At 49.4% G+C, this 13,246-nt stretch overlaps 1 protein-coding gene across 1 annotated transcript; it reads left to right on the forward strand.

Annotated features, from left to right (window-relative positions):
• Positions 1-409: 409 nt before the first annotated feature.
• On the forward strand, positions 410-13,240 carry LOC144490448 (uncharacterized). The gene is made up of 6 exons (XM_078208191.1): positions 410-514; positions 2,197-2,300; positions 3,141-3,200; positions 6,230-6,370; positions 7,543-7,776; positions 9,514-13,240. Exons 1-6 carry the CDS (start codon positions 499-501, stop codon positions 9,724-9,726), a joined length of 768 nt encoding a protein of 255 aa, XP_078064317.1. The 5' UTR covers positions 410-498; the 3' UTR covers positions 9,727-13,240.
• Positions 13,241-13,246: the final 6 nt, after the last annotated feature.

A 13,246-nucleotide genomic window follows, 5' to 3' on the forward strand; every position in this document is an offset into this window, starting at 1 on the left:
GCCATTTTCTCATTTCCAGTTACTACATCCCCCTTCTCATCCTCTAAAGGACCAATGTTTCCATGGATGTGTGACAAAGATGTAGATGGGAGTTTTATCAGCAGGGGAGCTGAGTGAGAGGCTGACTTGGGCAATGCGAGCGAGATGGAAACGGACAGCCTTGGTGATGCTGACCGGATGTGGGGAATTGGAAAATAAAGGCACACACCACAGGCTGAGGGATCAGTAGGGGAGGGCAGAATGAATCAGATAACACTTTCTGAGAACTGAGGCAAGCGGAGCTCGGGGAGAATGACAGTACAGATAGTGATCTGGTCATGAAATTATATTTTAGGAGCAAGGTGTGAAAACCAACATCCTGGAGGCAGAGAAGGGGACATATACACAGACACACACACAAACATAAATATTCAGCGAGAGAGAGAGAAACATTCAGATATCGCAGAGACAGAGAGAGAAACACGGCTGGCAGAGAGAAAAACAACTGCGCCAAGGAAGATGGAAGCCACGAGAGGTGTGTGATCTCCAAATCGACATGGTGGACAGTGTATCAACCCCAAATTACTCTGTATCTAATGGCGTGCTTTACTCTGTATCTAACGCCGTGCTTTACTCTGTATCTAACTCCGTGCTCTACTCTGTATCTAATGCTATGCTTTACTCTGTATCTAACCCCGTGCTTTACTTTGTATCTAACCCCGTGCTTTACTCTGTATCTAACCTTGTGCTTTACTCTGTATCTAACCCCATGCTTTACTCTGTATCTAACCCCGTGCTTTACTCTGTATCTAACCCCGTGCTCTACTCTGTATCTAACTCCGTGCTCTACTCTGTATCTAATGCTATGCTTTACTCTGTATCTAACCCCGTGCTTTACTTTGTATCTAACCCCGTGCTTTACTCTGTATCTAACCCCGTGCTCTACTCTGTATCTAACCCCGTGCTCTACTCTGTATCTAACCCCGTGCTCTACTCTGTATCTAACGCCGTGCTCTACTCTGTATCTAACCCCGTGCTTTATTCTGTATCTAACCCCGTGCTTTATTCTGTATCTAATCCCGTGCTTTACTCTGTATCTAACCCCTTGCTGTACCTGTCCTGGGAATGTTTGATGGGGACAGTAAAGAGGGAGATTGAGATTTACTCTGTATCTAATTCTGTGTTTTACTCTGTATCTAACCCCGTGCTTTACTTTGTATCTAACCCACGCTTTACTCTGTATCTAATTCTGTGTTTTACTCAGTGTCTAACCCCGTGCTTTACTCTGTATCTAACCCCTTGCTGTACCTGTCCTGGGAATGTTTGATGGGGACAGTGTGGAGGGAGTTTTACTTTGTATCTAACCCCGTGCTGTACCTGTCCTGGAAGTGTTTGATGGGGACAGTGTGGAGGGAGCTTTACTTTGTATCTAATTCTGTGTTTTACTCTGTCTCTCACCCCATGTTTTACTCTGTATCTAATCCTGTGCTTTACTCTGTATCTAACCCCGTGCTTCACTCTGTATATAACTCCATGCTGTACCTGTCTTGGGAGTGTTTGATGGGGACAATCTCGAGCAAGCTTTACTCTGTATCCATCCCTGTGCTGTACCTGTCCTGGGAGTGTTTAATGGGGACAGTATAGAGGGAGCTTTACTCTGTATCCATCCCTGTGCTGTACCTGTCCTGGGAGTGTTTGATGTGGACAGTGTAGAGGGAGCTTTACTCTATATCTAACCCCGTGTTGTACCTGTCCTGGGAGTGTTTGATGGGGACAGTGTAGAGAGAGCTTTACTCTATATCTAACCCCGTGCTGTACCTGTCCTGGGAGTGTTTGATGGGGACAGTGTAGAGAGAGCTTTACTCTATATCTAATTCCCTGCTGTAACTGTCCTGGGAGTGTTTGATGGGGGACAGTGTAGAGGGTTTAGATTTTAATCAGCGAATTGCCAGTCGCTAACTTCCATGAGTTCATGATCCTTTATCGTACCCAAAATTGCATGCAGGTGGAATTGGATAGTATCATTGATGTAGGTAGCCATTCAGCCTCTTCCTGTGTAATAAACTTGAGGGGGCTGAATAGGCCTCCTCCTGTTACTGTGTAACAGGCTGGAGGGGCTGAACGGACCTCCTGATGCTGTTTTGCTCTCAGTAGTACACACCGTCAATAATTTCTCTGTCAGATCCAAACTCATCCTTGTCTCTTTGTTACCCTCAGTTTGGATCTTGATGTTTCTGATGATATCTCTCCTTCATGCTAACCATGGCTTTCGCTGCAAACAAATCGTGGACAACATTGTCGGAATTCTGGACAACGAATTTGTAAGTAGGCACTCTTTAGGCACAATTGGAAGATCACAATAAATTTCAACTCATCCAATACACTGCTGCTCCTGTGTCATAATTCACTTACCGCTCACCCCTCACCCCCTTCCTATGCCCGCTCACCCTCACTGGCTCCCAGTCCCACAAACCTCAATTATCAAATCATCAAAACCTCCCTCCCTATCTCTGTAACCTCCTCCAGCCCCTACAATTCTCATCCTCCTGTTCAAATCCCTCCCTCGCTCCCTCCCTCCCTATCTCTGTAACCTCCTTCAGCCCCACAATTCTCAACCTCCTGTTCAAATCAAGAATAATGCAGATTTTATTGTACTGAATATGATATTGTCGTCTGTAATGATACAGATTTTTCATTGAATCATAGAATCCCTACAGTGCAGAAGGAGGCCATTCGGCCCATCGAGCCTGCATCGACCACAATCCCACCCAGGCCCTATCCCCATAACCCCAGACATTTACCCTCGGTGGTCCCTCTGACACTAAGGGGCAATTTAGCGTGGCCAATCCACCTAAACTGCACAACTTTGGAGTGTGTGAGGAAACCAGAGCACCCGGAGAAAACCCACACAGACATGGGGAGAACGTGCAAACTCCACATAGACAGTGACCAGAGCCAGGAATTGAACCCGGGTCCCTGGCGCTGAGAGGTAGCAGTGCTAACCACTGTGCCACCGCGCCGCCCCGAATTGTACCGAATATGATATAGTCTGGACTGATCAACATTTTATTGTACTGAATATGACAGTGTATAGTCTGAAATGATACAGGTTTTATTGTACTGAACATGATCGTGTATTAAATGTTTCTGCTTATTTGCAGGTTCATTTGTTCCCAAAGGATTACAGAGTGCAGCTCCGGGTGGATCTCACTGATCTCAATGTGAGACGTTTTTCATTATGACTCAGAGTTTACATTTAATATTGTCAGCTCCAACTGCTCACCCCACTGCCCTGAGAAAGGACCCCCCCAGCAATCCCCCAGAAAAAGGACCCCCCCCCCACCAATCCCCCCTGAGAAAGCCCCCCCCCACCAATCCCCCCTGAGAAAGGACCCCCCACCAATCCCCCCTGAGAAAGGACCCCCCACCAATCCCCCTGAGAAAGGACCCCCTCCTAATCCCCGAGTATGTGCCCTCATTCATCACCCTGAGTATGTGCTCCCACTAATCGCCTTGAGTAAGTGCGCTCACTAATTGCCCAGAGTACTTGCCCCCAATAATCCCCCCGAGAAAGAACCCTCCCCACTAATACCCGTAAGAATGGAGCCCCCACTAATCCCCCCCAGAGTACAGACCACCACATCAGTCCCACTGGAGAACAGACCCCCACCCCCTCCACTAATCCCCTAGAGTACAGACTCCAAAAATCACACTGCTCCCCCCCCCCTCCATGTACCGATCACACTGTTCCCCCCGGTGGACCAATCACATTTCCCACCCCCCCCCACCCCCCGGTGTACCAATTACACCGTCCCGTCCCCCCCCCCCCCCCCCCACCCCCACCCCGGTGTACCATTCACACTGTTCACCCCGGTGTACCAATCACATTTCCCTGCCCCCCCCTCCCCCGGTGTACCAATCACACTGTTCCCCCCAGTGTACCAATCACAGTGTTCCCCCCAGTGTACCAACCACACTGTTCCCCCCAGTGTACCAATCACACTGTTCCCCCCAGTGTACCAACCACACTGTTCCCCCCAGTGTACCAACCACACTGTTCCCCCCAGTGTACCAACCACACTGTTCCCCCTGGTGTACCAATTACACCGTTCCCACCCCCCCCCCCCCACCCCAGTGTACCGATCACACTGTTCCCCCCGGTGTACCAACCACACTGTTCCCCCCAGTGTACCAACCACACTGTTCCCCCTGGTGTACCAATTACACCGTTCCCACCCCCCTCCCCCCACCCCAGTGTACCGATCACACTGTTCCCCCCGGTGTACCGATCACACTGTTCCCCCTGGTGTACCGATCACACTGTTCGCCCTGGTGTACCGATCACACTGTTCGCCCTGGTGTACCGATCACACTGTTCGCCCTGGTGTACCGATCACACTGTTCGCCCCGGTGTACCGATCACACTGTTCGCCCCGGTGTACCGATCACACTGTTCGCCCCGGTGTACCGATCACACTGTTCGCCCTGGTGTACCGATCACACTGTTCGCCCTGGTGTACCGATCACACTGTTCGCCCTGGTGTACCGATCACACTGTTCGCCCCGGTGTACCGATCACACTGTTCGCCCCGGTGTACCGATCACACTGTTCCCCCTGGTGTACCAATCACACTGTTCGCCCTGGTGTACCGATCACACTGTTCGCCCTGGTGTACCGATCACACTGTTCGCCCCGGTGTACCGATCACACTGTTCGCCCCGGTGTACCGATCACACTGTTCCCCCTGGTGTACCAATCACACTGTTCGCCCCGGTGTACCGATCACACTGTTCCCCCCGGTGTACCGATCACACTGTTCCCCCTGGTGTACCAATCACACTGTTCGCCCTGGTGTACCGATCACACTGTTCGCCCTGGTGTACCGATCACACTGTTCCCCCTGCTGTATCGATCACAATAAACCCCTGGTGCACTGACCACCTCAATCCGCCCAATATTCCAATTCTTCTGATTTCCCACTGGTACGCGGAGCAAAGTAATTCCTCCCCCCTTGGCAGTGTACCATCTCCAATCCTACTCTTGTTCTCTCTTTCATTCTTTTTCTCTTTTGCTGTCACAGAAAGTCAGCTCACCATTACCAGTCCTTCAGTCTAATACATGTGGTTAACGCACAAGTCTCTCATGCCCCTTCCCAGACCTACAACACTCTCTAACTCTGTGCCCCACCCCCACTCAGTCTCTCTCACACATTTTCTCGTTCTCCATACTGTTGGATATCTCAAGAGTTCAACTCCATAGAACCATCGAAAAGTTACAGCACAGAAGGAGGCCATTCAGCCCATCTTGTCCATGCCAGCCTGAGGATGTCTTTTCTAACCCCACCTTCCCACATGCGGCCCATAGCCCTATAGCTTACAGAAATTAACGTGCAGATCCGTACTTCTTAAAAGAGTTCAGGGTCTCTGCATCCACCACCAACTCAGGCAGCGAGTTCCAGACACCCACCACCCTCTGCGTAAAATAGTTCTTCCTCATGTCCCCTCTACACCTACTGCCACTTATCTGGAATCCATGTTCCCTGGTTCTAGAATTCTCCGTAAGAGTTTTAACAACACCAGGTTAAAGTCCAACAGGTTTATTTGGAAGCAAATATCCCCACTACTAGAATACTCCACCAAGGGAAACAATTTAATCCTGTCCGCTCAATCTCTGGCCCTCATAATTTTGTACACCTCTGTCAAATCACCCCTCATCTTTCTACATTCTAAGGAAAATAACCCCAACCTGTCCAATCTCTCCTCATAGCTACATTTTTCCAGCCCTGACAACATGGTTGTAAACCCCCTCTGCACTCTTTCCGGAACAATTACGTCCTTCCTGTAATGTGGTGACCAGAACTGCATGCAATACTCCAGCTGTGGCCTCACCAGTGCTTTATACAATACTAATATTATATCCTTACTTTTATATTCTAATCCTCTGCCAAAGAAGGAGAGTGTTCCATCTGCCTTCTTTGCAACCTTATCAACTTGAACTGCTGTCGACAGGGACCCTGTATACTTGTGCACCAAGATCTCTCACTTCCTCGACCCCTCTTAGTATGTTCCCATTTACCGTTTCTCTCCTATAAAACTGTTTGACCTCTCTCTAAGGCGTCCTTTAGTTTGCAAGCCTCTTAAACATTTTTAGTCTGCACACTGTCTCACTGGCCGATATCTTTTCTCTAATCTCCTAGTTGTGTAATTCCACGGTATCTAGTGTCTGACGCCTGGGTGTTTACTCCTCTAGAAGCCCTCCCTCTGTATATGGACCTCACTCTCCTTACTGACGGGGGATTGGCTGGCTCTTCACCAGCAGCTCTGGCAGGACCAACAGAACTTTCGCAAAACCAACTGGCTCATCAAAGGCTTGGAGGAGCTCAATAAGACGGTAAAGGACAGCATTCACAATCCATTCTCAACAGGGCAAGGCCCATTAAGCCCCCTCAAGCCTGTCACAGAGGAACAGGAAAAGGCCATTCAGCCCCTCTCTCTGAGCCTGTTACACAGCAACAGGAGGAGGCCAATTAAGCCCCCTCGAGTCTGTTACGCAGGAACAGAAGGAGGCCATTCAGCCCCTCTCTCTCTCGCCTGTTACACAGCAACAGGAGGAGGCCCATTAAGCCCTCTCGAGCCTGTTACACAGGAACAGAAGGAGGCCATTCAGCCCCTCTCTCTCTCGAGCCTGTTACACAGCAACAGGAGGAGGCCCATTAAGCCCTCTCGAGCCTGTTACGCAGGAACAGAAGGAGGCCATTCAGCCCCTCTCTCTCTCTCTCGAGCCTGTTACACAGCAACAGGAGGAGGCCCATTAAGCCCCCTCGAGCCTGTTATGTAGGAACAGAAGGAGGCCATTCAGCCCCTCTCTCTCTCAAGCCTGTTACACAGGAACAAGAGGAGGACCATTAAACCCCCTTGAGCCTGTTACACAGGAACAAGAGGAGGACCATTAAGCCCCCTTGAGCCTGTTACACAGGAACAGGAGGAGGCCCATTCAGCCCCTCAAGCCTGTTACACAGGAACAGGACAAGGCCATTCAGCCTCTCTCTTGAGCCTGTTACCACAGGAACGAGAGGAGGACCATTAAGCCCCCTCGAGCCTGTTACACAGGAACAGAAGGAGGCCATTCAGCCCCTCTCTCTCTCTCGAGCCTGTTACACAGCAACAGGAGGAGGCCCATTAAGCCCCCTCGAGCCTGTTATGTAGGAACAGAAGGAGGCCATTCAGCCCCTCTCTCTCTCAAGCCTGTTACACAGGAACAAGAGGAGGACCATTAAGCCCCCTTGAGCCTGTTACACAGGAACAGGAGGAGGCCCATTCAGCCCCTCAAGCCTGTTACACAGGAACAGGACAAGGCCATTCAGCCTCTCTCTCTCTCTTGAGCCTGTTACCACAGGAACGAGAGGAGGACCATTAAGCTCCCTCGAGCCTGTTACACAGGAACAGGAGGAGGTCCATTCAGCCCCTCGAGCCTGATACGTTCCTGTCTCCTGTCTGTGTTGATCGTTTGTGGAAATGCCTCTGGTGCTGGTTGGTCCAATCTAATTCCTCTTCCTCTATCAGGGTTGGTCAGGATCGGGAACTGGGGAGGTTGGCCTGGAGGCCAGGTGTGGCAAGAAACCAGTGGCCTTGCTGGTCAACATGACTCTGAAGGCCCTCCATATCGTCCGCAACTCCAACTGTGCCCCGTGTGGAACGAGTGCTCCCCACTCGCTGACAGCTCGGTCTCCCACCACCGCTCCTACGACCCCGTGGGCCGCAGAACAGGTTGCAGAATACGCGACCAAGCTGGAGACGGTGAGTGACTGGACCTGGGCTGGGCTGGTTTTGCTGCAATTGTTGGTGAGGCCACATCTGGAGTATTGTGTGCAGTTTGGGTCTCCTCATCTGGGAAGGATGTCCTTGCTTTAGAGGGAGTGCAGCGAAGGTTTAACAGGCTCATTCCTGGGATGGCAGGTCTGTCATATGAGGAGAGACTAAGTCGATTAGTATTATATTCACTGGAGTTTTAGAAGAATGAGAGGGGATCTCATAGAAAGTTATAACATTCTAACAGGGTTAGACAGGGTAGATTCAGAAAGAATGTTCCCAATGATAGGGGAGTTCAGAACTAGAGGTTATAGTTTGGGGATAAGGGGTGAACCTTTCTGAACTGAGGTGGGCAGAAATTTCTTCACCCAGAGGGTGGTGGAATTCACTACCACAGGAGGTAGTTGAGGCCAAAACATTGTGTGATTTCAAGAAGAAATTAGATATAGCTCTAGGGGCGAAAGGGATCGAGGGATATGGGGGGAAAGGGGAATCAGGATATTGATTCGATCATCAGCCATGATCAAAATGAATGGCGGAGCAGGCTCGAATGGCCTACTCCTAGTTTTGATGTTTCTATGAGAGGTGGAGGGGAGGGGTGAAGTGGCGGGCAGCCTTGATAGGGGGTGAGGGGCACAGGGATTTGGGGTACTGGGGAAGACCAAGCAGTCATGTGTAAGAGTGGGTGGGGGTGTCAGAGTGAGGGAGTAAGAGCAAGCAAGGGGATAGTGAGAGAGCGGATAGTGAGGATGGGCAGAGTGAGGGTGCAGGAGGAGGATGTGAGGGGACTGAAGGAGTGGTAGGGTGAGTGAGGGAGTGTGAGAGATGGAAGGGGAATTGGGGGGGGTAGTGTGGCGGGGGGGGGGGTGAGGGAGGGGAAGTATGGGAGGGGCAGGAGGATGGAGGAGGAGAGTGGCAAGGGGAAGGAGTGATGGGAAGTTAGGGAGGTGGAAGTGAGGGAGACGAAGTGAGAGAGGAGTGGGGAGCGAGGGAGGGATTGTGGGGGGAATGAGGAAAGGACTGAGGGTGGAGACTGAAGGGCAGCAGAGTGATGGAAGGGACATGAGGGCCTGAGAGACTGGAGAGTGGGGAGGTGGGACAGGGGAGTGAGGGAGGAGGTATGAAGGAGATGAGAGAGGGAGGGGGTAGTGCATGAGGACGGACAGAGAGAGATTGAAGTGAATAAAGGGAAGTGAGTGATGAGGGGCTGGGTGTTGAGAGGGGAGCGAGAGAGGAGGGGACTTAGGAAGAGTGAATCATGGTGAGTCATGTGAATGAGGGAGGAGGGAATGAAAGAGGGGATTGAAGGAAGGAGGAATTACATAGTGTGGGAGGGGCTCTCTGTCTCGCTCTCTTTTTTTCTCTCTCTCCCTCTCTTTTTCTTTCCCTGTCTCTCTGTTTCTCTCTCTGTATATATTTCTGTCTCTTTCACTATTTTGTTTTCTATCTCTGTCTCACTCACCTTCCATCTCTCTAGCTCTATCTCTCTCTCACTCGCCATCCCTTTCACACTCTTCCTCTCTTTCACTCTTTATCTCTCACTATGTATATCTCTATCTCTTATTCAGAAATGTTCTCTCTCCTCTCTCTCATTCTCTCTCACTCCCTGTCTCTCTCTCTCTGCCTCTTTATCTCTCTCTCTCTCTTTGTCGCTCTCTACCTCTTCTTCTCTCTCTGCCTCTCTCTTTCCCTCTTTCTCTCTCACTCTCACTCTCTCTGTTCCAGGTCCCTCACTCGGTGAGTCCTACCTTTGCCTTGAAGTCACACTGTGATCTGGTGATCATGAGAATACTGTGGAAAAGTCTGAAACAAGCTGACTATCCTATGTCACAGAGTACCCTCACCCAGCTGTGCCAGAGCAGCGCCGAGCGTATGAACCAGAGGATGGCATTGGCAGAGAGCTCGAGACGCACCGACAAAGAGGTTGTGTCTATTTGACTCAGGGAGGCAGTGCATGTCAGGCCTGAAGTAAACCTTCCTCGCTCAAATTTCTCTCCCGTCATCATGACTCTCATCTCAGCCACATGATCCCTTAACCCCACCATTTTGACACCCACCCACCTTCATGGCCTCTCACCTTGTCGAGGTGACCCCTCACCCCAGCAACATGACTTTCACCCCACCAGAGTGACCCCTCACCACAGAGACATAACCCTTATCCTGCCATAGTGACCCCTCACCCCAGCAGCATGACCCTTCACCCCACCATACTGACCCTTCACCCCACCATAGTGACCCCTCACCACAGAGACGTGACCCGTACTCTGCCATAGTGACCCCTCACCCTTTCATCTTGACCCTTTCACCCTTAGGGAGAATGAACACAAAAGACTTATTCAACTCTCAAGACTGATTCGATCGACAAGCAGTCGGGGAGAAGTCACAGTGGCTGACCACATGACCATGGGTGGCACGATCGCACAGTGGTTAGCACTGCTGCCTCTCAGCGCCAGGGACCTGGGTTCAATTCCAGCCTCGGGTGGCAGTCTGTGTGGAGTTTGTACATTCACCCCATGTCTGCGTGGTTTTCCTCTGGGTGCTCCAGTTTCCTCCTACACTCCAAAGATTAGGTGGATTGTCCATGGTAAAATGTCCTTCAGTGTACTTTGGCGGGATTAGCCATACTAAATTGCCCCTTTTTGTCCAAAGATGTGCAGGTTAGATGAATTGGCCATGTCAAACTGTCCCTTTTAGGTCAGGATTTTCCAGTCACGCTTGCCCCAAGACCAGAGAATCCCACCGGAGGTCAATGGACCTTTGCATGGTCCGTATCCTACCCTGCTTCGATTCCCACGGCGGGCAGGGCGGGAATATTCTGCTCTTAGTGTCCAAAGATCAGTGGCAGATTAACCATTAGGCTGAGGAGGCTTAAGCCTAGGGGCCCGGAAGGGAGGGGGGTCCGAGAGCAAAAGAAAATTGGTTTAACCCTTTTAAGGGTGAATAAATTTTCATAACTATACCCTGTGGGTGAATTAATATAATAAATACCTGTAAATAGAGGAGCTTCACCCCCGGACCTGTACTACATGCAAATAACTACAAAATAAATGCAACAAAGAGTTTATTGTCATGCTATAACATGTATACATACTTATTTTAGTGCATACTTAAGAACATAAGAAAAAAGAACGTAAGAAATAGGAGCAGGAGTAGGCCATCTAGTCCCTCGAGCCTGCTCCGCCATTCAATAAGATCATCGCTGATCTGAAGTGGATCAGTTCCACTTACCCGCCTGATCCCCATAACCCCTAATTCCCTTACCGATCAGGAATCCATCTATCCGTGATTTAAACGAGGTAGCCTCCACCACTTCAGTGGGCAGAGAATTCCAGAGATTCACCACCCTTTGAGAGAAGAAGTTCCTCCTCAACTCTGTCCTAAACTCACCCCCCTTTATTTTGAGGCTGTGCCCTCTAGTTCTAGCTTCCTTTCTAAATGGAAAGAATCTCTCCACCTCTACCCTGTCCAGCCCCTTCATTATCTTATAGGTCTCTATAAGATCCCCCCTCAGCCTTCTAAATTCCAATCTGCTCAGTCTCTCCTCATAATCAACACCCCTCATCTCTGGTAACAACCTGGTGAACCTTCTCTGCACTCCCTCCAAGGCCAATATATCCTTCCGCAAATAAGGGGACCAATACTGCACACAGTATTCCAGTTGCGGCCTCACCGATGCCCTGTACAGATGCAGCAAGACATCCCTGCTTTTATATTCTATCCCCCTTGCGATATAGGCCAGCATCCCATTTGCCTTCTTGATCACCTGTTGCACCTGTAGACTGGGTTTTTGCGTCTCATGCACAAGGACCCCCAGGTCCCTCTGCACAGCAGCATGTTGTAATTTTTTTCCATTTAGATAATAATCCAATTTGCTATTATTTCCTCCAAAGTGAATAACCTTAGTTACATATAGTACTTTTTTCAACATTCATCCTTACAATAGTATTCGTCCCGCACCACAGCACGATGACGGTCACCATTGCCCCCAGTGCTATCAATGTATCATCAAATCCGCGATCATCATCTGATAATTCACCAATATCAACATCAAAATCCTCGGCATCTAAATCACTCCCACTATCATCACTGCCTAATCCATCATCAAAACTGTTGTTGAGCGCATTTACCCCGTGTGAAAACGTCAAAACAGACTTTCGTTTGCGCGCCGCCATTGTTGTTTACAACGCGACAAATGACTCTCTGTCACCACTCGCCAGCCAAAGAGTTCGAATTCATTATCATAATGCATTAATAACATGTGTATGACATCATCATGAAGCTGAAGAAAGAAGGCATCTGATTGGAACAATAGCGGTTGGTAAATCTTGTTTGACCAATCACTGCAGACATGACAAAGTCAGCCTACCGAGAAACGACATTTATGTCGCTCTACCCTTCAAAGGGTTAACTGAGTGTCCAAACAAATGGTTTAATTGAGTGTACACGTGAGTATTTTGGATGATATTTCAGTACTTTTGCATATACTTTTTTCATACCTGGAATATTACAAATACTATTTTGTTTTCTAAATTAGGCTCCAAACATATAAACATTTAGAAGTAATGCTTTTAGGACATCGTGCTGCAACCGCGAGATTGTGTTTACCATGACAACGTTATTACGTCACTTTATTCTATTCAACAAAGGGTGGGGCAGTGGGCAAGGTCAGGGGGCCTCACTAAAGCTCAGCCTAGGGGTCTGGGTGGTAGTTAATCCGCCACTGTCAAAGATGTACAGGTTAGGTGGATTGACCATGCTAAATTGTCCCTTCGTGTCCAAAGGGGATTAGCAGGGCAAATGGGGTTACGGCATAAGGCAGGGGATGGGCCTGCCTTTCTATCTCTCTCTCTCTCTGTCAGGCCCTCTGTCAGAGACCTTATGCGCTCAATAGCCTCTTTCTGCACATTCTTATCTTTGACTTGCCTGTACTGCTCGCAGTCGCACAGCAGCTGTGCCTGTGTGCTGATAGGAGATGCCCTACTGGGCAGGTTTAATGTTCCATGACTGTGTATTTACTGACTGGATAGCTGTAGGAATGTGGTCAAGTCAGCCAGCTGGCTAACCCCGTGATGCTTCTCAAACCGTTCTACTCCATTTTGATTAGTATTGTATGAAATGGAATATATATATAGATATATATCTAATTATATGTATTCCAGCCCAACTCACCCTACCATCATGATGCTTTCTCAGTTTAAACCCGCTCCCTTTTCTAGTCCCTGTTCATTTGCCTCTTCTCTCTCTTGCTGCTACAATTTCAGTGTTTCTGCCTTTCCATTTCTTTCTCTCTCCCTCTTTCTCTCCTTTTCTATTTCTCTCTCTCTGCCTTCCCATCTGTCTCTCTCTCTTTCTCTCTCTCTCTCCCTCGCTCTGAGCCGCTCTCTCTTGTGAAAAGTTAACATTCAAGCGATGGCCTGCTCCCATCCTGCAGCTCATTCTGTTCATTCCAAGAACTATG

The sequence above is a fragment of the Mustelus asterias genome, unplaced genomic scaffold (genome assembly GCF_964213995.1).
Source record: "Mustelus asterias unplaced genomic scaffold, sMusAst1.hap1.1 HAP1_SCAFFOLD_3291, whole genome shotgun sequence".
Lineage (NCBI taxonomy): Eukaryota > Metazoa > Chordata > Chondrichthyes > Carcharhiniformes > Triakidae > Mustelus > Mustelus asterias.

Bases quoted from the DNA above. Each gene is read 5' to 3' on its own strand.
- LOC144490448 (XM_078208191.1), top strand. The intron at 2,301-3,140 runs GTAAGTAGGCAC...GCTTATTTGCAG, and splicing joins GAATTCTGGACAACGAATTT to GTTCATTTGTTCCCAAAGGA. The intron at 6,371-7,542 runs GTAAAGGACAGC...TTCCTCTATCAG, and splicing joins TGGAGGAGCTCAATAAGACG to GGTTGGTCAGGATCGGGAAC.